General features: G+C 39.2%; 1 protein-coding gene across 1 annotated transcript in view; it reads right to left on the bottom strand.

Moving 5' to 3' along the window:
* dst (dystonin) overlaps nt 1-26,200 on the bottom strand; it is a 197,152-nt gene that overhangs the window by 102,210 nt on the left and 68,742 nt on the right. The window contains 17 exon segments of the mRNA XM_084391266.1: nt 1,049-1,203; nt 1,633-1,785; nt 1,918-2,043; nt 2,120-2,215; nt 3,191-3,295; nt 3,459-3,620; nt 3,704-3,781; nt 4,023-4,151; nt 5,094-5,529; nt 6,194-6,348; nt 7,429-7,522; nt 10,413-10,540; nt 10,626-10,721; nt 11,997-12,116; nt 13,377-13,483; nt 15,566-15,678; nt 17,019-17,185. Of these exon segments, the coding sequence (XP_084247392.1) occupies nt 1,049-1,203; nt 1,633-1,785; nt 1,918-2,043; nt 2,120-2,215; nt 3,191-3,295; nt 3,459-3,620; nt 3,704-3,781; nt 4,023-4,151; nt 5,094-5,529; nt 6,194-6,348; nt 7,429-7,522; nt 10,413-10,540; nt 10,626-10,721; nt 11,997-12,116; nt 13,377-13,483; nt 15,566-15,678; nt 17,019-17,185 (2,420 nt within the window).

Genomic DNA, 26,200 nt, shown 5'->3' with positions numbered 1-26,200 from the left:
TCGCTTGTTGTTGTGACTTTTATTTTGACAGCGCTGAGAACGACTGAACACACAGCGCTCGCACTCTCCGTGTTCATTAGTTTACGATCTGTCTAACACTCCTGTCTAATATGTTATTAGATACTGTTATACATAGAAAGTAGACCGTAATGAAAAGGTATTAGCGTGTGTCGTGTGGTTGATGTCCAGTGTTGCTGAGCAGAAATACATAATCATGTTTCTCTTGGTCTCCTCAAAGTTGTGTTAGGTTTTCTCCTCAGCGTAAAGGTCAAGAGGTCAATCTATCACTGTTTTACATGTTCAAAGAGTTAGTTTCTGGAGTAAATATATAGGCTATAATCTGTGTGTTCACACAGCTTTTTAAAAATGGCGGGTGCTGGTGTTTCACGTGCGTTCGGCCAATCAGCGAACACTAACGGCACTGTAGATCCTATAGTGCTGGTTTATACCCGACTCTGAAGTATGAGCTAAATTAGTTCCTCCAAAAGGAGTTCCTACAACTAAACTCGTTCCTAGTTCCTGCGGTGTGAACACGCCAAAATCCCGGAACGTCCGCCAATATTTCTAGAAACTGTGAAAACGTTCCTCCGGTGCGAAAGCCCCTAAAGAGACCTCCTTTATTTAAACAATTACTGTATTGTATCATATTTAGACATAAATTGGTACTCTTCACTCTGTTTTCTAATGCATGTTATACGGTTATATAATGCATGTGCATATGGTTCATATTAAAAAAATGACCTCGTAATGTTTAATCAAAATGTCATAATTGGATCTTCCAGTATAAACGTCAGACAGGATTCTCCAATCACTGAGTGCGCTTAAACTCCGCCCCTCACGCTCATCTGCATACGCTTTTGAATGCCACGAGTCAACCAATCAACAAACAATGCATAGAACCAAGTCATCACCATTTTTTTTTCTTTTTTTTTGATAATCTGTTATACTCGTATGCAAGTCACAATACAGAAGACACGATCTGTCACTACTTCTATTTCCCAAACTAAATAAAAATATTTAATAAAATGAACTCCCAGAATGCCCTCACCTGCTGGACATTTCAACGGCCTCCTTGTTGGGTGGAGGAACACTAAAGCAGACCGAAGGGACCATGGCCTCATTTCCAGATGGACTGATCACCTTCCACTTTGCCCTGTGAGAATTACTCACTAGAACACATTCATCTTCTTTGCCGATGGTGATCTGAGGAGAGACGGGTCACGAAGTGTTTTATAGCAGACACTGCTGTTACAGTTTTTTCAAACTGCTTAGACACTAAAAGTGGAACTTGAAGTTCACTCAGTGAAACCATCTACAACTACAAACCTCTACATTACACACATCACTCAAAACTAACAGCTCTTGTGTTTCATTTAGAAAACACTGCCATTTAAATGCCACTATCATTTCCCGATTACCTACACCCACTGATCATGTGTGAAAACACATACATAAATTGATGACTTAGAAATCAAAACTCAGTGTTTTGAGAAAGAAAGAAACAATTTTTACCCCCTTTATATATATATATATATATATATATATATATATATATAGTACAGGCCAAAAGTTTGGAAACATTACTATTTTTAATGTTTTTGAAGTTTAGAAGTTGTGTGGCGGCGACCGTACCTCTATCTGGCGGTAGTCACAGATGGCTTTGACGGGGATGGAGGATCTGATGGGATTCTCCGGGTTGCGAGCCTTGAGCTGAACGACGGCCTTGGCCCGACCCACTAGCCCACCCACAGTGCTGCTGTACTTCAGAAGCTGCTCTTTCTCCTCCTGTGAAGAACAAACATCGATCCGGCCTCAGTCATGCACATACAACTACACATTAAAGGACAGGGAGGAGAATCTGAAGAAATTGAACTCTCCAAATAATTGCATGCATTTATTGTGTGTAAGCGAACTAACCATGGACTCCTGAATCAGATCCTCGAGCCGGTGTAAACTGCTGCTTCGGTCACAGCTGTACTTTCTGTGGATGGCATCTTGGAGACTCTTAAGGTAATCCAACGACTCTTTGGCATCGCTGAAAAACTATAAGGAGAGTAACGGTCATGAACTGTCACATGTCATGAACATGTGTTATGCTAAAACTAGCAGTGTAACTCACGTCGAAGTAGACGGCGTTGTCTTTGAGATGTGTCTCCACACAGTGACAGAGCTGCAGTATCCAGCTCCACTGAGTCTGCATCGCCGCTCTGTACGCCTGGTTCACAGATGGACACGGTTAGGGGGAACGGATATGCATTTACTCTGATTTCATTTCATTTTATTTCATTTCATGTCTTTATGCAATGGTAAAATAAAAAACTAAATATTAACAAAGTGTTTCCATACAGTTAATTTTATTTATTTATTTAATTTAAATTTAATTTTGGAACGGTAAAAAAAAAAAAAAAAAAGTAATAAAATGTTTCCATTCAGTTAGAGAGAAAATATGATTTAAATTAAAATATTAATTTAATTTAATTTAATTTGGGATAGTAAAATAAATAAAAAAACACAATATTAATAAAGTGAAAAATAAATTGTTTCCATAAAGTTAGAGGGGACATATATGTATTTACTCAGTTTAAGTTTTTTATAAAAACTTTTTTTTTTTTTTTTTATGGTAAAATAAAAAATAAAATAGTAATTAAATGTTACCATACAGTTAGAGGGAATATCTATATTTTAATCAGTTTACTGAGTTTACAGTTTACTGATTTATTTGTATTTTATTTTATTATTTTATTTTATATTACTCTCATAAAAACGTTCTTTAACGGAACAGGAGTTTTCACAGAATGTTCAATGCTCTTTTTCATACAATCAACTTGAATGGAGATGGAAGCTGCCAAAACTCCAAAAACACAAACAAAAGCACCATGAAAATATCATGAAGGTGGTCCATGTGACTGCTGCTCTATATTCTCATACGGCCCATGGTGATGGCAAATGTAAATATGCGAAGAGCAGAAGGGAAGATTTTTTGTGAAAAATGACTTTAGAGGAAAATAATGTCCAAAAAGTTTGCCTAACCATAACTACTCTCATCATATAACCGTCCCACTCCCTTTCATTACATGGAAAAGAACAGCGTGAGCATTCTGCCAAACTCCTCCATTTCAGTTCCACTTAAGAAAACAAAGTCCTGATGAGCTTTAGGAGGAGTTCAGATGGAAAATTAGTTTCAAATGACCTCGATGGTCAATCTGGCAGGATGGTTCTCCAGCAAGAGGCTCTCCGCCTTCTCCTGCACTGACTTGATCACCCCTTCCTTGTCATCCAGTTCTCTCATGAGATCCTGTGGAAACACACACATATGAAGATGTTTCTGCCACAGATATCTATCCAGCCTCTTCTCCAAGAACCTGCACCTTAACATGCAACAAGGTGCTTTGTAGTGGAAAGAGCTCTTATAAATAAACTAGACTTGAGATTTGAGACTGTGGGTTGGGTGGACTTACTGCATGATAATCCCTCTTCCTGGAAACGTTACTGTTTCGTTCACTCCAATCGAAAGCCACTTCCTCTTCCTCCTTCTCGTTGAGCCAGATGAGCTCCTGAGTGGCCCGGGACACGAAGTCATGCAGGCTCTCCAGGTGTTTCTGCCTCTCACTCGAGCATTTCTGCAAACACAGAAGCACAAGAAGCTCAGACGCACAGCTCTGACGGACGGTGGGAACTCAAGGCAGATCTTTAGTTGATTTACCAGAAGCCTCCTGTACTGGCTTTCTAACTTGTTGAGCTTCTCAGAGTAACTCTGCTTGAACGGCTGGGTCATCTGACTCTGTGGGGGTGACACAGGGAAGGTCATTTTTTTAAGACAATTATTTGCAGGTATATACTGTATATATATATATATATATATATATATATATATATATATATATATATATATATATATATATACATAAGATGTTAAGTAATACTTAAAAATACCAAAAAAATGACAATTTTCCACAGAAAGTCATTTGGGTTTGGTCAATGACTTGGGCCATTTTTTTATTTAAAGTAATGATTTGCCTTACCTCACTCATTTTGGCTTCTTTAATGCTCATCTGGAAGTCTTCGATGGCTTTGTGGAAATCTTTATGATTCCCTAAATTTGATTCAACACTCGGTAGATCGGATCCCCATTCCGCTTGATCCAGCTGAACCTTTCAGAGACAAAAAACATCAGTTAATAACCTCACCACACATACGTTTGTCTTGCAGTAAAAATAGAAACAATTACACAGTTTTGCTTCTCAAGCAAATTATAGTTTTTTTTTTTAAACACCATAAGGGCCAGATTTACTAAACAGGGCAAATTACGATGACTATATTAAAGCCCCCCTGTGGTGAAAATCCAGCTTTTAATGTTGTTTATATGTCTATGTGGTGTTTTTGACAAACCGTGTCTAAGTTCATACGTCGACACCATTGCTGAGTATTTCCTCCTTAAAACTGCAGTGAACCAAAGACAGTCTCAAACACACGCTTTGAAATCGCTGGTGTTTCTGACGTCACAAACTACCTTGTAACCAATCAGATCAACGTGTGATCGTCAACCAGTGGATCTCTGAGCTGAGCGAGTGAGTGGAGGCGGGGCTCATTTGCATATTCATAGACCGCGTATACTAAATGAGGCAAGGGTGTCGAGTTACATTCAAGATATTTTAAGACATGAAAAAAAAAATTCAAGGAAAAAAAATGTTTATGTAATTTTGATGATCAAAGATTTAAGGGATAAAATTGACTACAGGGGGACTTTAAAGATAACTTTAATGATAAGTATATTAGCGTCCACATCAGCAGACTATATTGTTCTGTCTATAATAAGCACATGCTGCAGTTTTGTCCTCAGCCGCTTTAAATGCTAAAGATCTTTAAAAGCAGGATTGATTCTGATTGGCTGCCAATGTTTTTATCATTCATCAGCTGTAAATAAATCGTTCAGAAAGTGATTCCACGATATTGTTTCCCTGTGACATTATCGTTACAGTTGTCTTTTATATCTAGAACGATTTTTTGAATTATATCGTTATCGTTCTTGGTGTGAACGGGCCTTGAGAATGATTATTTCGCAGTGCACTAACAGAAGGAAGTCTTAAACACACCTGCATTTCCTCAACCCAGTTGAGCAGATCCTGCACGAACTTCAAATTAACCTCATCCTCGGTCAAGTTAGGATCCAGGAATGAGGATTTGAGCAAGGGCTTGCGGATCTGCATGTGTTTGAGCTGCTGAAGGACCCCGGGCTCCACTCCTCCTCCTCCTCCTCCTCCTCCTCCTCCTCCTCCTCCTCCTCCACCGGTGCTGAGGTACGCCTGGACCGAGGCAGGCTGCATGCTGGGGCTCATGGATGGGGTCATTGCAGGGCCCGTACTGACCAGGCCTCCGGCGCTGAGGCTTTGGGAAAAGCTGGAGTTCAAACTCTGCGTGATGCCGGAGATCATCATCTTGGTCTGTTCTGAGGTCAGTGTGTGTCCTTTGCTGTAGACGGTGGAGCACTCGCTTCTCAAAGCCAACAGGTCGTCACGCAGCTTAGATACCCTGAGGGAGCACAAGAGAGCGGCACAGTTTCCATGAACACATCACACCCACATTAACGTCATTACGCTGGTTGCCGGTCCGCTATAGAGTAGATTTTAAAGTCCTTTTAATGGTCTATAAATTAAATAGTGCTTTATAAATAAAGTGACATTGACATTGTTTCTATTGTTCATTTTGAGGATTATCTTTAATAATCAAGTGTAGCGTCAGTTCTGGCAGGTCACGTTAGTCAAGCTCGCATCAGTGACTCTCAGCTGATCCACGTCTACCTATAGGAATACGATGCCAATCACTGTATTCATATATAAGCTCCTTCAGTATTATCAGCAGCTATGGCGTTTCTCAGGAGTGAATTACCCTCCTCCCTCCCCAGCTCCTCCTCTCTCAGTCAGGATTTGGCATTCAGATTCCCCTTGAATCAGACTAAATTCTCTAATTATGTTGTACTTTAAAATCTTGAAATAATGATATCTGCAATACATTCATGTTGGTTCTGTTCTGTCTACCCTGAGGGGGGTTATTGCTCTTATTCATGCTAGACTGCATGGAATAGTTCTTGCCCAGAACAGAACCACACCGCCAATCCTAACCGTATGCTAACTGTCAATCATATTTGACGATAGTGGTCCTGACAGAAATGAAGTCGACTGATTCACTTTCTGACCTTTGAACGAGCTGATCAGCCAAGTAGAATTTTCCGTCGAGTAGAAGCTGAATGTCCACCACCTGCTGCCTCAGTAGATTCTCACACTCCAGAAGATAGCCTGCGATCTCCGCTTCATTCTGGAACTGGATCCCTGATTCCAAACGCTTCGCATCCTGGAGGAAATATTCATTTCCTTTCAGATTTACAGTGTAAGAAAATCATAAACCACATACCTTTGCTGCTGCAAAATTTCCAATAATTATTATTTTTTTTTTTTTAAATAATGATTTTAAAATGTATACATATATATATATATATATATATACATATCCTAACCGTATCTATATATATATATATTTTTTTTTTTACATTTATAATAATTATTATCAATGTTGAAAACAGTTTTTGCTGCTTAACACTTTTTGTGGAAATGATAACATTCAAACGTTTGTGGATAAATTAATACTTTTATTCATCAAGGATGCATTCAATTGATCAAAAGTGACAGTGAAGACATTTATAATGCTACAAAAGATTTCTATTTAATAAATGTTTTAATAAATGCAAATAAATGCTGTTTTCATTGAACTTTCTATTCATCAAAGAATCCTGAGAAAGAAAAAAAATGTGTCATGGTTTCCACAAAAATCTAAATCTAAAGCAACTGTTTTCAACGTTGATATTAATCAGAAATGTTTCAAATCATCATATTAGAATGATTATCATGTGACACTGAAGAAATGATGCTGAAAATTCAGCTTTCATCTGAGGAATAAATTACACTATAAACGGCTATTTCACAATATTACTGTATTTTTGATCAAATAAATGCAGCCTTGGTGAGCAGAAGAGACTCCATTAATGTACATTAAAAAATGATAATGTCTCCAAACTTTTAACAGGTTCTGTATATTATATAGTATAGTTGTTTAAAATGATATTGCCCAGCCCTGTTATGCATCAGAGATTAGTTTTATTTTATACACAGAAATGACTGTCACACCTGTGCAATCGAAAAACATAACATCTAAACATCCTTAAAATAATAAATCTAAATTTACTTAGTGAAAGTAAAATTAACATATTAAGATTTATTTTTTTCTTACTCCACTGGTCTTATTACAGGTATGTGATAATTAATGTCAATCAAGACACTTACATTTATGCATTTAGCAAATCCCCAGCGACTAACGAAAGACAAAGAAAAACAATTCGCCAATATTCATAACGTACTGTTGAACGTCTGAACTCACCGACTGAAGAGCCGTCCTAGCGAGCGCTAACTTGTCCTCTCCGGCTATGCAGTCTCGCTGGACTCTGTTTGCAATCTGCTGGAGCATCTCAAGCCTATGAACAGAAGACAGATACAGTCAGACGGCAGGTTTTGCACTGAGTGCTCTCTCCCTGAAGCATGTGTCTCGCTCACCTGGGTCCATACACACAGCTGTTATTGAGGTAAAGCGGGGTGCTGGACAGAGGCTCGTGTGCTCCCGACAGCAGGTTTTCAGCAGAGCCCAGGCTGGTTAAAGTGCTGTCACTCACTGATGAGGTGCTACTGCCGTACACCAGGTTACAGTGCATCATAACAGGCTAACTATGTGTTTGTCCGGCCCAGAGAACGGCGTTTCCCACCCCACCTGCCATCTAAAGCCCTTCTGACAGCGCACGCTTCCAGTCACTGCTACTTATAGGCTCCCAGCGCTGGCAGAAGAGCCAGCCCACACGAACATCAGCCCCGGGTCAAACCCTGAGCGCTCGTGATCCCGCACAGGTTCAGACTGTGAGAGACGAGGGTGTGCCACACTAGACACCACACGCCTTCAGTCCTTTCAGTCATTTAACCATTTATGTCTGTTGTTATATAATCACGTATAAATACAACACTAGAGAATAGAGTGATTTCCAAATATTTCCAGGTGATTTCCAACACCATGTTTTCTCATAAAAAAAAAACTAATCTCTGGTGCTTCGACAGCACCGCCGTGTTACACTTTCAGCGGACAGACTAATAGCAAGCTGGACTACAGTATATGAAGAGTGCCATCATTAGCATTCAATGGCAGTTACTTGGCTGCACTGCTGGGCCCACCAGATCTGATACTGACATCTTTGCTTTTAAAAATGTCCATATGAGTCAAAGTATCTACCAGCAAGAGCTAACTGGGACATGCACATGCCCAACCTTGATCCCTTCACTTAAATGTGTCACTTTGCATTATGTTGAGATATTTTAGTGGACATTTATAAGTGATGACACACTTTTAATCAAAACACTTTGCAACTGAAAAAAAAAAACATTGCGGGTTTGCAGAATCAGCAAAAGCGTGCATTTTGACCACAAAGGGGACGCTCACGAGCACCCTTCTGAAATCCACAAGTGCACATGAAAGCTGTGTCCCAATTCAGAGGATGCATCCTTCGAAGGTTGGACTGAGCGTTGTAAAATATGTTGGTCTAGCCTATAGGTTGACGAGCCGTTGACGAGTGGCGGTAACGTATGTACTGGACTTTTCTGGAAGTTATATTAAACTGTCTGAAAACAAGGATCACAACCTGTTTAAATATGTTCACCGTGGTCCAATTCTGTACATAATTAAGAGTATAAACTATATAAAATCATATCTTAGTAAGAGACGAGTCAACATTTGAACCGCTTTAAAGTTTTTACATTTGAATCATTAGATATTAGAGTTAGTTGAAACCCAATACTTGCATTTAAAAGAGAAAATTTCTCTCAAATAAAATCCTGTCGTCATCGGCGCAAGGAATTATAGGGTACGGTAGGCAGGGAAGGATGCATCTGTTGTATCCTTTATTTCACGGGAAACAAAGGACGCGTTTGAAGGAGCCTTTGAATTGGGACAGCCTTCATCACGTCGCTGGGACACAATCGGCCTTCGAAGGACGCAGCCTCTGAATTGGGACACAGCTTTGCCATTTGGGATAGGGCCAATTACATGAAAGCTGTGGAAACGTGGAAAATGAAGTCTACCCAAGCCTAAAAGTCTTGAAGAAACTTAACAGCCAAATAAAAAGCTCATTCAAAATCATTGACTGATTATTTAACATGTTGCTTAACTTTATATCACCAGCAAAAATTATAGCAAAAATAATCTGTATCACTCATATAAAAATAGAACATATAGGGCCAGATTTACTACCATCTTTCTCCAGTGCAAACCCTTTTTTGGTGTTAAAACCTACTGACAGGATTTACTAAAGACACGCAGGGCAAAATTAGCGCTGAAAAGGGTTATTTTTGCGGCTGAACTTATTGCATATGCATTTGTAGGAGTTTCCCTTTCAGACGCAATATTTATGGGAGGAGATCAATTATTTAAAGGAGCCGTATGTAAGATTGTGGCCAAAACTGGTACTGCAATCACTTTCAAATTACTGTAGAGCGGTGTATCCCCTCCCCCTCCCCCCTGACTCCAGGTTGCCAGATAGGCTGCAGGATCCAGCAGGAACGTAGGCTGCTACGTAGCTGTGGTAACTAGAGCAGAGCTGGCAACCCGGATGCCGAAACACTACTGACTTCGTGATTGGTAGATAGGTGGAGGGTGGCGCTTCAGGCCAAAACACAACATGACAACATGAACATCAGTTGAGGGCTGCAACTTCACTTTTTAAATGACAATATCCTGGCCGGACTACTGTTGTCAGTGATATAAGTGTTTGAAATAAACATGATTTCTTAATGTCTAGTGACATATCAGGGCCATTTTATGATTAATTGAAATACATTTCTTACATACAGCTCCTTTAAATGAATCATGCAAAGTGATTTACTACGGTTTGCGCTTCTCAATGTACAGATGTTTACGCCATTATTAACCGCCCCAAAAAAAGCATATCTTAAACCAGACGTGTTAGATTGAGTTGGTCATTATGGAAATGATCTGACTGCGTTTGTTCTGTAATTTGCGTGTCGTCAGTAAATCACGCGCAGAACTTTCCACTCCCATCGGCGCTGTTTTGTAATTGCGTTCTCACGCTAATTTGCCCTGTTTAGTAAATCTGGCCCTTAAGATATTAAAATACCACTTTGAAAAGAAAGGAGTCACAAATCACAAAACAGACTGTTATAAATGAATAAACAGTACAACACCTTTCTAAAAATGTTCTTAAAAAAAAAGTAGATTGTAAGTGAATTCCTCAGTGGAATGCATGTCATCCATGCCCATATTCCTTCATTAAGAAATAGCGATGGAGAGATAGCGTGTGTACATCATACCTGTCCACTTCAGGCCTCAGGCTCTTCTCTCTCTCCAGCATGGCCACGATCAGCTTGCCCCATTCCTTCTCCACGTCATTGGGATGGAAACCTTGAGGGAGCTGGATGCGACCGAACTCCATCCACACCTACAGCCCAACACACAGCAGAGCTCGAGACACCCCTACATCTGTCAACGACTGCAAATCTACAAGAAATATGAACGATACAAACCTCTAGCATTTTGTAGAGATGCTTGATTTTGGCCTTTTCATTCTCTTTCGGTGGTATTTCGTTCTCTTTAAACTGTTGATACTGAGTATAAAGTGCCTGTGAAGGTAAAAAACAGTTAGTTAAGACGAAACAAAGCGGTGTGATTTCAGAAGAAAAGACAGTGAGTGATAGCACTGCAGAACACCTGAACTCTGGGAGAAAGATGGAGCTGCTCCTCCAGTCTTTAATAGTTGTTTAACAGGAGTGGGACGCTACCTATGTGCCGTGTAAATCCTCTGAGCGAGTGCAGGTAATTGCCTCAGGCTCCATTACACTAAGCGATGTTTAATGTTAGCGAGTATCAGAGAGTCTTAGCAGCTGCTGATCTCTGAAAATACATGTCAGCAAATGGCTGATATATCTGACAAATCATTACTTCAAATATATCTGCAATTTCATAAATCAAAATGTAATATCAGCCTAGAAATGGTTTACCACAAAACTGCCCCTCACGACTCTCCAAGCCTGTATATTTCTCGTTTCCAAATAATAATGATAAAAAAAGAAATGGGACATTATATTTCTCATAAAGAAAAGCAGGTCTGTTATAAGGATGAATATAATTTCTTTTTTCTTTTCTTTGCATCATGGCATGGTAAATATCATGAAAAAGAACTAGTCATTCAGGTACTGAAGCTCATTTTCCACCACATAAGAAAAAAAAAAAAAAAAAATCATGCTTTGGTAAATAGTAATTATGAGATGAAAAGTCAGATTATGCCATACTGAGATTAAAAAAAATGAATGTATGACATTTAAAGTCTTAATGTTGACACACTACATCATAATTATGAAATAAAAATGTGGAAATTAAGTCGTAAGTATGACATACCAGGTCAAAATTCTTATAGACACAAAAAGTCGAAATTATGAGAAAGTACAAATTATGTCATAATTATGAGATACTAAGTAAAATTTTGACGTGTCATAATTGACAGTCAAAATTACGAGATAAAGCCGACATTATGACATGCTGTGTCATAAATATTACATAAAAAGTGGAAATTATGACTTAAAAAGTCATAATCGAGGCATACTACATTATAATTATAAGACATTATGACATGCTAAGTTATAATTGTCAGCAGGGTTGGGAAAAGTTACTTTTAAATGTAATGCGTTACAAATATTGTTACTCCTTAAAAAAGTAAAAAGTCAAGACTTTCTATATCATTATTAAAATTTTTATGGCATAAATATGATGTGCAAAAGCCTGATTTTCTTCTTCTGTGGTGGAAATGGGCTTCCATATTCCGGAAACCCACAGAGGAGTAATCAGTTTTGAAAATATTAAAATTCTTAAAAGCAAAATAAAATGGTGAGGCGTCTCACCTTAAGTTCCACAGGATTGCTGGGGAAATTTCTGTCTGCCATAACAGTCACGTTGTGTTTGATCCACTGGCTGAGGTACATCACCATGTTCTGGTATTCCACCCATTTAATATCCACATCCTGTTTCAGGAACAACATCGATCATCTTAGTCTTATGATCCAGGTCTATATCTCACTGCAATTCCATGAAATATGAACACAGCCATACTTCCAACACTATGAGGTTATAGTGTGTGTCACTTCTTGGCTTTCTAAAGAAACTTCCATCATATTGTATTTATTTGCTCATTCATGTAAGAATGGCAAGCATGTTGGATTCAAGGTTAATGAGACTTAAATGGTAACCAGCATACTGGTTCTCTTCCTCAGACAGCATTATCCAATGTCCTGGGAATGACTCCAATGAATCAACAGATTCCTTAAAAGCTTCCAACTTAGTTCAATTCCATGCATAACAAGCCAAGAAACATGGAATGCTTATGTAATTAAAAAATGTAGACCAAGTTTATTTGCATATACCAAGACAAATTCACCAGCCCACCCAGTATCCTCAGAGAAGAGTCGAGGCTGAAATGAACTATTTATGAGTTTCGATCACAGACACGATATGCTTTATAGTGCCGTCAGCACACAGACTGCTCACATTTAACTTGCACTGAACACAGAAGATCCATTTCAGGCAATTTGCATTAGTAGCACTTTCAATTCAAACACGAAAAAGAAGTGTGCTAAATTGTATTGGTTGTGCATTTCAAATATTAAAAGTATATATAAAAAACTGTACTTGCATTTGATACCAATGAAATAAAAGGCCACTTAAGTGCACTTAAAAAGTACACTTTCATGACTCTGTCTTAACACACTTAACTACACTTTCATGATTCGGTCTTAACACACTTAACAACACTTTAAAAAGTGCACTTTGTAATACTGTCAAATTAAAGTTTTACTTAGAAGTGCATTTTAAAGCACTGTTTTAATAATCTTTTGTGTTGACAAACATGTAACATACTTGATTATAATTATAATTAAACTGTAGTGTGTTATTCAATATTAAATTGAAAGTTAATATTAGGCCTATTTTAAATGTACTAAATTGCAACTTCATTACAAATGTGTATTCGCAAATACATTCAGCAGTATTTCTGAAATTATAAATAAAGTTGTTCTTAAATCCTACTTAAGTGGGTTTAAAATCACTCTAAAACTCAGCTAATTGCATTTAATATACATTTAAACCATAATACACTTTTAATTAACATGCAGCTAAGAGCCTGAAAACATTATATTTAGCATATTCTTGTATTTCCGTAATAAGTATGCTAAAGAGCGCTATTTTTCACAAGGGTAGACATGGTATAAATATGTGACTGTACTTACATTTGCACTGATGCCCTCCATGCCTTCCGGAACTTTCGGGAAGACATCGTATAATGTTGAAACATACGTAATGACCGACTTCTCATCCGGAGATGACACGTCTACATCTGCTCGAAAGGGGAAACATTTGCTTGGTTAGAATACTGCTTTATAAACCATTGAACAGGTTTGCAACAAATGCTTGTAACCTTTCCTTTCAGAACAATCCACTACAGACAAAACAGTTTCCGGTTTCTATTAAGTGTTGAATTCGATGTTTATTCTGCTGAGGCCATTGGGCATCGAATGCTATTCTTAGATCCCAGTGTTGTTTTACAAATGACCATGAAACCCAGTGAGACTGCAGGGTGAGATATCTGGCATTCAGAGCTCAGACTCATCGCTCTGGAGACTCACAGTTGCGCTGCATCAGACAAACATCTCACAGCTGAACCGATGATGAGTCGCTTCAGTAATGTGGTAGAGTTGTGTTAACTAGCAGCTCATTCTCACTCCAGGGCAACTATTACATCTCTGAAGTTTCACACTTCACCAAAAGAAACACAGATACTCTTTGACATCATTGTTTTGAAATGCTGAGTAACCCGTTTTCAATGAGAAAACGTTGGCATAATAAGGATGATGGAAAATTGTTTTCTAATGACATTACTGTCAAATCTGGCATGTGTGTTTAATATCATGTAATTATTTATATGTATATTCATTTGTGCTGTCAAATCAATTAATCGTGATTAATCACATCTAACATAAGTTTGTAAAAAAATGATAAAATGAAATTATATATATATATGTGTGTGTGTGTGTGTGTGTGTGTGTGTGTGTGTGTGTTTATATATATATCAGTATATATAATGTATACACACCCACACACACACACACACAGTACACAAACTTTTAGGTTAGATGTGATTAATCGCGATTAATCGATTTGACAGCACTTATACATGCATTTAGCAAACACTTTCATCCAAAGTGACATACAATAGAAGTACATAAGCAATCCGTCACAGTACTAAAAATAATCATAGTGTACAATTGTAGGTTTATTAGAAAGCCAGACTAGGAAACAAGTTAAATCCGAGCTCACACTCCAGGTTTTAGGCTGATTCATCCCTGATTTTCACCTCCTGACAATCTGAGGATAAATCTTGTCCAGGACATTGGTCGGATCTGATGTTCGGCCCAGATTATCTGGTAATGTGAGGCATTTACAGATCAAATCTCAAACCTCCCACACTGCTCACAGACACATCAGGGCCGCCCGATAATATCAAACATGTTTTTGATTATGACTATGATTATGTCAGTACTTTCGCAATAGCCAATGAGAAACAAGTTTACAAGGAGACGGAAGGGAATGAGAGAAGTTTTGAACTGGTGACCGCGAAACAAGCGGCTGTACGGCTTAGTTGGACAGCGGTGATGGAGGAATTAATATTATTACATATTATTAATAATAAATATTTGTATTATTAGCTATCATTTGAAAGCTTCAACTTAAAATTCGTCGTGTGAAAACCATTTTGAAATTGACTGCCATGAAAATAGCACTTTATTTTCTTTTGGCGGGCCAAATTTGTAACACAACTTGGTTAGACATATGGCTTTGATTTTCTAGCAATTTTACAGTCCAAATTATTCTGTAAAAATATATTTTGTATGAAATTAAAAATATTCATATTTGCTGTGCAGTAAACTTGACACTTTCATTTTTAAGTTGCTTTCACTGAAATAACATGCCAAAAAGAGACTGAACTTAAGTCTGTATTTGAAAGCATTAATGAATTACAACCATTTAAGTTCAGATCCATGTTCAGATCAAAGAAGGAGGGGGAGGGTGACAGTTAGTTACTACTAATGTGTGTGTGTGTTGTGTGTGTGTGTGTGTGTGTGTGTGTGTGTGTGTGTGTGTGTGTGTGTGTGTGTGTGTGTGTGTGTGTGTGTGTGTGTGTGTGTGTGTGTGTGTGTGTGTGTGTGTGTGTGTGTGTGTGTGTGTGTGTGTGTGTGTGTGTGTGTGTGTGTGTGTGTAAGCAGCATTGTAATAAAAGTACCACAAGAACATGAATGTAATAATGCTGAACGGTTGCACTGGTGACCTAAGCCCAAACATCAACATTCGACACCTTGGAGTCGGACAGTGTTGTAACTGCTCCTTCAGGTCAGTCTGTGTTAGGACAGTAGAAACTCACCCTCTGGGTCCAGCAGTCGGGCCACACCAAGCTGCTCCGCCACACCAAACGCTTGCTCTAAGTTGGATCTGCTACTTTGTGTTGAAACTCTGCTCATATCCACCAGATCAGGCCTGAATGAAGACAAAATTGTGACAAATTCAAAATCTCTGCATGTCTGATATCTTTCCGTGACAGATATGTTCGGTATTACATTCCAAGATTTAGCTTTAATCTAAATTTTGTTTGATTGATGGTGACAGGCATTTTCATTTATGCAAAGTGACCCTGGAGTAATACTGGGTTTGTGTAAATCCCCATAGGATATCAGTGACAAACAGTGTCAAAAACTTCACATGTACAGTACTCACTCACAATCAAGTGACGTCATTCATTTGAAGGAGCATATAAGGAACGATTATATTTTGCATTGAGAAAATGAAGCTTATTTTAGGACCGCTAAGAATGTTGGTCTTAAAAATAGTCTTCATATTCTATAAGATAAACAGGTTTTCTTCGTTTTGATTTTGGGGTGAAATATGACCCAGATATGCTCTTGACAGGTTTCGTGAGATTCACTCATAAGGATTGACTGACAGGAATAGTGATGGCTAGAAATATCTTTGCACAAAGAAGTAATTATTCAGAATCTAGGTCATCTGTGCTTCTGTTAGGTAAAATGACATTTCATCAAACTATAAAGGGCAGATTATGACTATGAGGCACAACAGATCATTCCAAGAATAGAGATGAGAGATACACAGCGGTTGTCAATCCCAAAATCTGACTGCATTATTTACAGTAGAGCGTGCAGCTCGCATAAAATAAAAACAAAACCTTGTGCGTTCTCAGCAGTGTTACGTGGATTCTGATTAACTTACTGACTAGCATCTCTGATTGGCCACTGAATTCATGTGCTCAACAGATATGACTGTGATTGGCTACATTGCTCACCGCTGGTAAATAGAAACCTTTGACGCTCAGAGAGCGCTCAAACAAACACGAACGAGAGCGTTTAAAAGCAGCGTCTATCAGCTGGTACTGAATACACGCGGTACTTCGGTTCTACTGGTAGAGTTTTATCCATCTATAGCAGGATTGAATGGTGAGAAATGTCTCTACTGTACATAACAGGTTATGAGTTTTTCCGAGGCAGAGCAAGTTATTACATTTTTATGACATATTTGTTTTTCTATGGAATAATGTGAATCAATGCACTATGAACAATACGACAAAAAACCTGATAAATATTGATGTAATGTTGCCTTTTCTGCCAATGTGGATAGCTGAGAGCGAGACACACCACTAGGGTTTAAAGCGAAGTCTCTGTGTTTAGGCAAATCCAAGTAAGCGCGATTTACATAGGTCACCAGAAACTGAAATTCTGTCATTTATTTACTCACCCTTTAAAAACACGAAATCAGATGCAAACATATAGAAAAAGACATGTATATGCTCTGGAAATTGACATTACCTGTACTTATGAATAATAGCATTGAACAGTCGTCCATCCCTCCACGAGGTAGTGAAGTTGTCGCAGCGAACCCCTACGTAGCCTTCGGTCATCTGCTTGGACCACAGCAGAAGCCTCTCCTTGGCTGTCATGTCCTCGGACTCTCCCGTTACGTGGATGTCCGAGATCTGCAGGCAGGAAAGATGACATTCTCGTTAATATTGTTAAGAATCTGTGTTATAACATAGATATGGGGCCTCTTTTCAAACCCAGTCATATTCAGCAATCTGTAAAGAAATGGTCATTTTGTAACACAAAAGTCAATCATTTTAACCCTTAAAACTCATCTTTGATCACCAAAATTACATATTTAAACCGTTTTTCCTTGAAAAGAAATGTCTTCATGCCTTAAAATAGCTTGAATGTAACGACACCCTAGCCTCATTTAGTAAACGCAGCTATGCATATGCAAATGAGCCCCGCCTCCACTCACTCACTCAGCTCAGAGATCCACTGGTTGACGATCACACGTTGATCTGATTGGTTACAAGGTAGTTTGTGACGTCAGAAACACCAGCGATTTCAAAATGCGATTTTGAGACTGTAGTTTTGAGGAGAAAATACTCATTTAAATACTACATATAAATACCATTAAAAGCTTGATTTTTACCACAGGGGGACTTTAAACTGTTTTAAAAACCATATAACAAATAACAGAATTACACTTTTTGAAATTAATGTGCATGACTTCATAACTCAAGGTTTTTGCCATAATGTAATTTCAATCTGTTCTGCAAATAATCTAGCAAAAGGTGAGTTTAGAATTAAGAATAAATAAAGATGCATATATCATGCACATACAGAGATTTTTGTGCACCTCAATTGTTGTGTGCTTTAATTGGTTGGATCTTCCAACAGGACAACACACCAAAACATAAAAATCAACACAAAAATGGGTAACTGAGCACAAAATGAAGCTTCTGCCATGACCGTCCCAATCCCCTAAACTGAACCCTATAGAAAATGAGTGGGGTGAAATGAAGAGGAGAAGCACCAACATGATCTTGTGAATCTGAAGGATCTGGAGAGATTCTGTATGGAGGAATGGTCTCTGATCTCGTCAGTTGTTCTCCAAACTCATCAGGCATTATAGAAGAAAACTCAGAACTGTTATCTTGGCAAAAGGAGGTTGCAAAAAGTATTTAATAACAGGGAGCCAATAATTATGGCCAGCGTGTTTTGGAGAAAAGCATTTATTTCATAATGTGATTTCCTTGTGATAGGATTGTTATCATTTGTTGTAGGCTACAGTGAAAAAACAAACAGTGCGATTATCTTTCATCTTTTTGCTATTCATATTCTCTAGTTTGTATATCAGTGCAGTATAAGTGGTGCAGTGTTTAGTACAAGATGTGAGTTTAATGGGCGACTTGACATCTGTAACCTTAACCGCCCAATTGTTGTGTGCTTTAAGAACAACAGTCTTCATGATTATGACTGTGAACACAAAGCATGGCAAGACTTCATCAGTGAAGAAGAATAGAGGGCAAAAACTGAAAGTGAATGACAGGGACCGTCGAACACTATAGCCACGTTTCCACCGCAAAAACATTCCCCAAGGAACTAGGAACTTTGTGTTGGTACTCGGTGTGTTTACACCGCAGGAACCAGGGTCTAAATGAAGTTCCGGGTAAATATTTCCCCCTCCGAAAGTCCCTGCTCGTGAGGTAGTACTTTTTCAAAGTTCAGGAACTTTCAGGGGTGGGACTTGGGCACTGAACATGCTGATTGGTTGAGTTCATGCCGCATTTTGATTGGTTGACTCCACGCAGCATTTTATTCAACCACCATCTGTTGCGGTGCTTGCAGTAACAGTCGTCTGCTATTCGAATCAACAGTTTAAGTTGGTTAAGTCTAACAAACAGTTGGAGTTTAAAAAATAAGACCGATGGACCGACGACGAGGTTGAAATCCAGTGGGAACTGTAAAGTCGTGTGCAGTCCTACGTCACTGGACTATTTGCCTAATCTTCACGGTACTTTAGACCTCGGTGGAAACGCGGCTAGCAACAGGTCTGGGGGAAAAAAGTTCCTGGTAAAAAAGTTCCTGGGACAAATTGTTCCGGGTAATTTAGGTGGAAACGCGGCTTAAGAAGGATTGTGTCCAAAACAACACAGAACTGCAGCAAACTGACAGCAAACCTCAACATTCACCCTGAAAACCGTTTCCACAAAACCTGACCAAAACCAACATCAATTAAAGATTTAATCTCAGACACCACTGCTAAAATGTGAAAAAGATGGAGTTATGATCATAAAACCAGGAACGTTAGAGCATGAAGATAAACTTCATCATCTTCTCTGGTCAGTTTAATCACCTGACTTGAATATTATTGAGTGAGGAGCATATTCCCTCCTTCAACATCTCTGAAGCAACTGGCAGATGTTTTGATAGACAACATTCAAAAGTTGTATTAATCTACTCTAAGGTTAGAAGTTAAAATATTAAAATATTCCCTATTTCCAGGTGTTCACATTATTTTGCCCAACCCCAGTAGATTGTGTTATAGTACCATAAAAGGGCCATTTCTTCATTTAGATATACAGACCCTTTCCAAAAAATTTGAATATCATGGAAAAGTTTATTTATTTCCATAATTCCATTCAAAACGTTAAACTTCCATAGATTATAGATTCAGGGCCCACAACTTAAACGAGTTCAAGTATTTAGTTGTTTATTTGTACAGTATTTGGGCTTCCAGCTCATAAAACCCACGAAAACAGGATTTCAAAAAATTTGAATATTACATGAAATCACACAGTAATTACACAGTGGTCATTGAACCAGGTTTTGGTTATTTTGGCAGTGTGGGCAGGTGCAAATCCTGCTGGAAAATGAAGGAAGCATGAAGTGCTCTGAAAATGTCCTGGTAGACGGCTGCGTTGACTCTGGATTTAATAAAGCACAGTGGACCAAAGTCCTCTTTTCTGATGAGGGCAAATTTTGCATCTGATTTGGAAACCACGGTCCCAGAGTCTGGAGGAAGAATGGAGAGGCACACAATCCAAGATGCTTGAAGTCCAGTGTGAAGTTTCCACAGTCTGTGTTGGTCATCGGCTGGTGTTGGTCCACTGTGCTGTCCACTCAACGCAGCCGTCTACCAGGACATGTTCAGAGCACTTCATGCTTCCTTCAGCAGACAAGCTTTATGGAGATGCTGACTTCATTTTCCAGCAGGATTTGCACCTGCCCACACTGCCAGGAGAGCCAAAACCTGGTTCAATGACCATGGTATCACTGTGTAATTACTGTGTGATTTCATGTAATATTCTAATTTTTTGAAATCCTGTTTTCGTGGGTTTTATGAGCTGGAAGCCCAAATTATGTACAAATAAACAACTAAATACTTGAACTCGTTTAAGTTGAGGGGCCCTGAATCTATAATCTATGGAAGTTTAACGTTTTGAATGGAATTATGAAAATAAATAAACTTTTCCATGATATTCAATTTTTTTTGGAAAGGGTCTGTATTTATAGTAGTCTCCATGTAGGCAATAAATCATATTAAATGCATTTTCAATATAGCATTGCAAAACACTGATGGTGACTTATGAACAGAGACCGTCTCACACGACTTCACGTTACAAAGAAAGATTTTCAGCTCTAAAATCAAATGCCTGGAGCAAAAGTTAAGCCAACACCTACTGATTTAAGGAAACACATCATACCACAACAGCTTAACAATCATTTACAGATCGGTAAGTGTATAATATGTGTACGTGCGGACACTGAAGTAAACTCAAAGGAATCTGCCGGCCGGCCACAGTGTAATTATAGCTTGTAGGAAGAGAGCAGAGCACATGGTGTTTAGACTGTGGGTGTGGAAAGACTGAGCTATTAAACCAAGAACCAGACACACCAAAACATGCCAACACTGACTAATCACTGCAGTGAATGATAATATTATGGAAACTCTGTGTCATTCATTAAAAAATGGCTAGTGTCTAGATTCAAGATGCTAACTGGTCAATATAGTAATAGCAATGACACAAAGTACTAGTCGCCAGTTATATGGCAACACAACATAAAGGTCAACTATTACCTTCTAGTGGAAGCATGCCACTAAATTAATTGTCTTATGTCTCCTATTGCATTCCCGAAGCTCAACCAGTAGAGTGGTGCTAATAAAACCATAATGGCTTTGATTCCCAGGGAATTCACGTACTGATCAAATGCACACCTTCAATGCATTGTAAATCACTTGGGATAAAAGCGTCTGCCAAATGCATAAAGGTAAATGTACTTGGCTTAAATATTTATATTATGTAGTAACCATTTTATCCATAAATAAATCATTAAAGCACTCAAGGCTGTTGTATAGGTGCATTCACGCCATGTCAGGCCATAATTTGAAAAAGCATTTACGTCCTTATAGAAGTCATGAAAACAACTTAAAATCTGAATTTTCCGAGAGCTCCGACTGACCACCTTAACATCATGCGGAAAACCCTCAAGGTTGTAGTGGCTTCAGGAGTAAATATTTCATAATATTTTCTGTTTAATAATGTCTTAATAATGCTTAGGCCTTGTCCACACTAATATGTTTTCATTTGAAAACGCATCTTTTTCTCTCCGGTTTGGCCTTCCTCCACACTGAGACAGCGTTTTTATTAATGAAAACTAAGTAAACTTTTTGAAAACGCTTTTCAAAGTGAATACCTTTGAAAACGCTGTTTTCGCGTTGTAGTGTGGACTGTGAAAACTGAGTTATTTTAAAACGATTACGTAAGTTTAGTCATGTGACGCATATTGAACCCATAGATGTTCATGTTTATACTGGTATTGTGCCTGTTATGTGCTGTTCACTTTCACACTGTTGCTAAAATATGTTACTTCACACACTCTTCCTATCACAGTCCTGCAAAGATGACAGAAAATTCACTCACATTTGCTGTCCTGCAGCAAAACATAAAAGCAGTTGCGTTTTACACCAAACATATATATTGGTGTGTGAGTGCGGCCTGGACGCAATAATGAATGCTGAGATATTTTGCTAAATAAAATGATCCTGCCAGAAGAATTGTGTGATAACTTGATTATGTCTGTATCGTCTCAGTGAGTTTTCATGAGGGTTTACACATGCGCTGTCGGTTGAATTTAGCATTTTCCAACATTTCAGTGTGGATGAGAAACTTTTGTAACATGCTTGAAAACGCTAATGTGGCAGAGAGCGTTTTGTAATGAAAACTCAGTTTCCGGATTAACGTAGACGTAGCCTCACAGTCGAATGTTCCAGGTTGTCATCAAATAATTATAGCAACGAAGACCTGGTGTGAATGCAGCATACTGTATATCACAAATTACCAGTGTATGACGTGCAATGGACATTATTGTTACGTCATGTGCATTGTGTCATTGCATCATAAATGGCATCTCAAATGTTGACAGATGCTGATATTACCTCCTGGTGTTTAGTAGAACCAAGTTTAAGATCTTGTTGGACAGTATCCAAAGAAGCCTGGGAAACTAAATGCCCCGAGCAAGTGTGGGCCCTCCTCCGCTTCCTGTGCAATTGAGTGTCCCATATAATTCTGGAGAACCCTTCCATGTTTTCCAGCTGACGATCTACACTGCTCTTCTCCAGGGAGCCTTTTTCTCTCAGTGTCTGGAGCATATGCTCCACCGCTCCGAAACTAGCCGCCCTCCTCAATTGTCTCCGCAAAAGTTTCTTTTCCACAAGCCTGTCCTTTGTGGTGATGCTTCCGGAGCTCTTGGTGACCCCATGTAGATTATGCTCGGCAGTGGGCCTGCTTTTGTCCTTATTTATCTGATAATTACCTGGCTTTCTACCAGTTTTACCTCGGAGGACTGGGACTTCTCCAACATAGACCCCATGGCTGATACTGTGCTGCCTGGGCCTTGGAAACTCATCTTGCTCTGAGTTCAATGTACCAACCAGATTGAGAGAATTACCACCAGATGTGGCATAATCCAGCTCATCAGTCTTACAGCTTTCATGGCTTCTTAAAGAGTCAGTGGCATTAAAATCAGCTGATTTTCTCTTTTTCCTCCTTTGAAAGTATCGGCGTCCACCGAGCTCCTTTGGGCTGATTGGGGCTTTCGTGGGATCAACATAACACTCCTCCTTAGAGTCCCTCACGCATCCACACATATTACCCATGGTGGTTGCTCATGCTAATAAGCCTGCCCATTAAGAAAGATTCACTCCTTCCAGCCAGCTTTAAACAAGTTCAGCAAGTTCAAGAGTTTATTATCCAAGGAATTAGCAGCCATCGTTTCCCCAGCAAGTATTTAGGTATGAAGGTGATGTCAGACAAATCAGCAATAGTCCAATATCCAGAGAAGTGCGGATGATGTGAATCCCTCTGAGACTCGGTAGAGGACCGAGACGCTCCAAACTAACTTCTGTTTCTTGTATCGCACGTTCACCAGGCTCGCTGCACAGCCCGGCCCTTTCTCCTAATGCTGCCAACACACTGAAGTCTCAGTGACCTTTGAAACTGCACCCTTTGCCCTGATCCTCCAGAACAAACACTATACAGATCGAGGCGACACAAACTAACGCAGATCTAGGTAGCTCTCTGTCACAGCTGAGGAAACGTCACCGTCCTCATGTGATGTGTAAACACAGCCACCCCCAGATCCCTGCTGGTGTTGAGTTTCCAGAGGCTGAATGTCCTTAGTGGTGGGTGGCTGGAGAGAGAGAGAGAGAGAGAGAGAGAGAGAGAGAGAGAGAGAGAGAGAGAGAGAGAGAGAGAGAGAGAGAGAGAGAGAGAGCGAGAGAGAGAGAGGGACACACACTCTCATCTGTTCCCTGATGGCTTCTGGGCCGTGTGTGAAACCTCTGCTCAGCAAGTTGAGCCATTCAAATAGGACTTACCAGGCTAAGAGAGAGTCATGGCCTGTCATGTGGCCTTTTAAAATAACAGGACAACGTGGCTGGATCGACAACATGGCAAATTGCGCTGCCCCACACAACAAAGCTCTCTATTTGCTATTTAATCTAGCTCAAAACAAGAGCAAAGCATTGAAAAGGATCACGTCCAACACTTAAAGCAAACAAACATAGCCAGCGGTCATAGACATGGAAGATTATAACTTATATTGGCTATATAAACTTGCTTGGGTGTATATTAAATCATCTCAGTTGTATAGTTATAAAATATAATTAGCTTACACAACAATTATAGAACAAACATTCATTTAAAGTTAATTAAGGGTGTTAGCTAAGGCAAAATCCCTATTACTATTGCGTTAAATTGTTTTAGGGAACCTACACAAAATGTGCTGCTACTTTTGCCACATAACCATAACACCATAACACCATAACGCCACACGCACTTGAGGACGGATCCCTAGAAACTTCCTAGAAATTTATAGTAACCACGCAGCAACATGCCATCAACTGCTTTATAAATTAAGGGTGTTATAATACACAAAAAGGAAAAACAAGTCTCAAATGCAATTTAAGCTGCACACGCATCTGACAAGAAGGAAAGTTCTTTAAACGCTATGCTCATGAGTTAGTTTGTAGCGTATAGCCTAGTATAAAGCACATGATTAGTGCTGGTATAGTGCTGGTCCAGGCTAGTTAATGCTGGTTAAGGCTGGTATAGTGCTGATTAATGTTGGTATAGTGCTGGTTCAGACTGGTTAGTGCTGGTATAGTCCTGGTATAGTGCTGGTCCGGGCTGGTTAGTGCTGGTATAGTGCTGGTCCGGGCTGGTTAGTGCTGGTATAGTGCTGATTGATGCTGATATAGTGCTGCTTAATGCTGATATAGTTCTGGTCCAGGCTGGTTAATGCTGGTTAGGACTGGTATAGTGCTGATAAATGGTAGTATAGTGCTGGTTCAGACTGGTTAGTACGGGTATGGTGCTGGTCCGGGCTGGTTAATGCTGGTATAGTGCGGATTAGTGCTGGTATAGTGCTGGTCCAGGCTGGTTAATGCTGGTATAGTGTGGATTAGTGCTGGTATAGTGCTGGTCCAGGCTGGTTAATGCTGGTTAGGGCTGATATAGTGCTGATTAATGTTGGTATAGTGCTGGTTCAGACTGGTTAGTGCTGGTATAGTGCTGGTCCGGGCTGGTTAGTGCTGGTATAGTGCTGATTAATGCTGATATAGTGCTGGTCAAGGCTGGTTAATGCTGGTATAGTGCGGATTAGTGCTGGTATAATGCTGGTCCAGGCTGGTTAATGCTGGTTAGGGCTGGTATAGTGCTGATTAATGTTGGTATAGTGCTGGTCCAGACTGGTTAATGCTGGTATAGGGCTGATTAGTGCTGGTATAATGCTGGTCCAGACTGGTTAATGCTGGTATAGGGCTGATTAGTGCTGGTATAGTTCTGGTCCAGGATGGGTAATGCTGGTTAGTGCTGGTATAGTGCTGGTTAATGCTGGTATAGGGCTGATTAGTGCTGGTATAGTTCTTGTCCAGGATGAGTAATGCTGGTTAGTGCTGGTATAGTGCTGGTTAATGCTGGTATAGTGCTGATTAGTGAATTAGAGAATTAATTCAAACAAAGTCAATGACAAAGTGCCCAAATAAAGGGAACACTAATCAACATAATGGTGACTTCAAACAGACCTCAACAACCTTTGTACATACAACCATATGAAAAAATAAATATTGATATTGATTTTATTTGCAGTTGATTTCATCTAAGGCTGTGTGGCTGTGAGTCAGTTGTAACTGTTGTGTTTCTGCCCATCTCTTCTCTTTTTACTGTTCTTGTTGTTCCTCTTATCTTCAGTGATTTTGCTTGTTAACAGCAGGTGTTCATCACTAATGCTCAATCATCACTTGTAGAATGAATCTACTTTATTTCACTAACCGCACCTTTGCTTCAGTGTTACTTTTACTCCCTACAGATTGGGACCATATGAAAACTGAGCAGTGCTTGTTTAACACTGGGGATTACAGTGTGTAAACAATTTAATTCAAAATTAATTTGGAAAATTGTCTTGTTCTTTAACTACAAACACACACTAAGAAACATTATATGTAACACATACACAAGTTTTGTTGTGGTCTTGCTGGGATCATCCCAGCCCCCAAAAGACAACATATGCTGGTCCCAGCATGCAAAACATGCCTTATGCGAGGATGAACAAGTATCATATCTGCTGATCTTGTTTTTGCACAAGCTCTGCCACTTTCCCTTTATGGCTGCAGACTCTTC

Source organism: Rutilus rutilus (genome assembly GCF_951802725.1).
Source record: "Rutilus rutilus genome assembly, chromosome: 20".
In the NCBI taxonomy this organism is placed as follows: domain Eukaryota; kingdom Metazoa; phylum Chordata; class Actinopteri; order Cypriniformes; family Leuciscidae; genus Rutilus; species Rutilus rutilus.
Note: the sequence above shows the minus strand (reverse complement) of the source record. Positions and strands in the feature narration are given on the sequence as shown.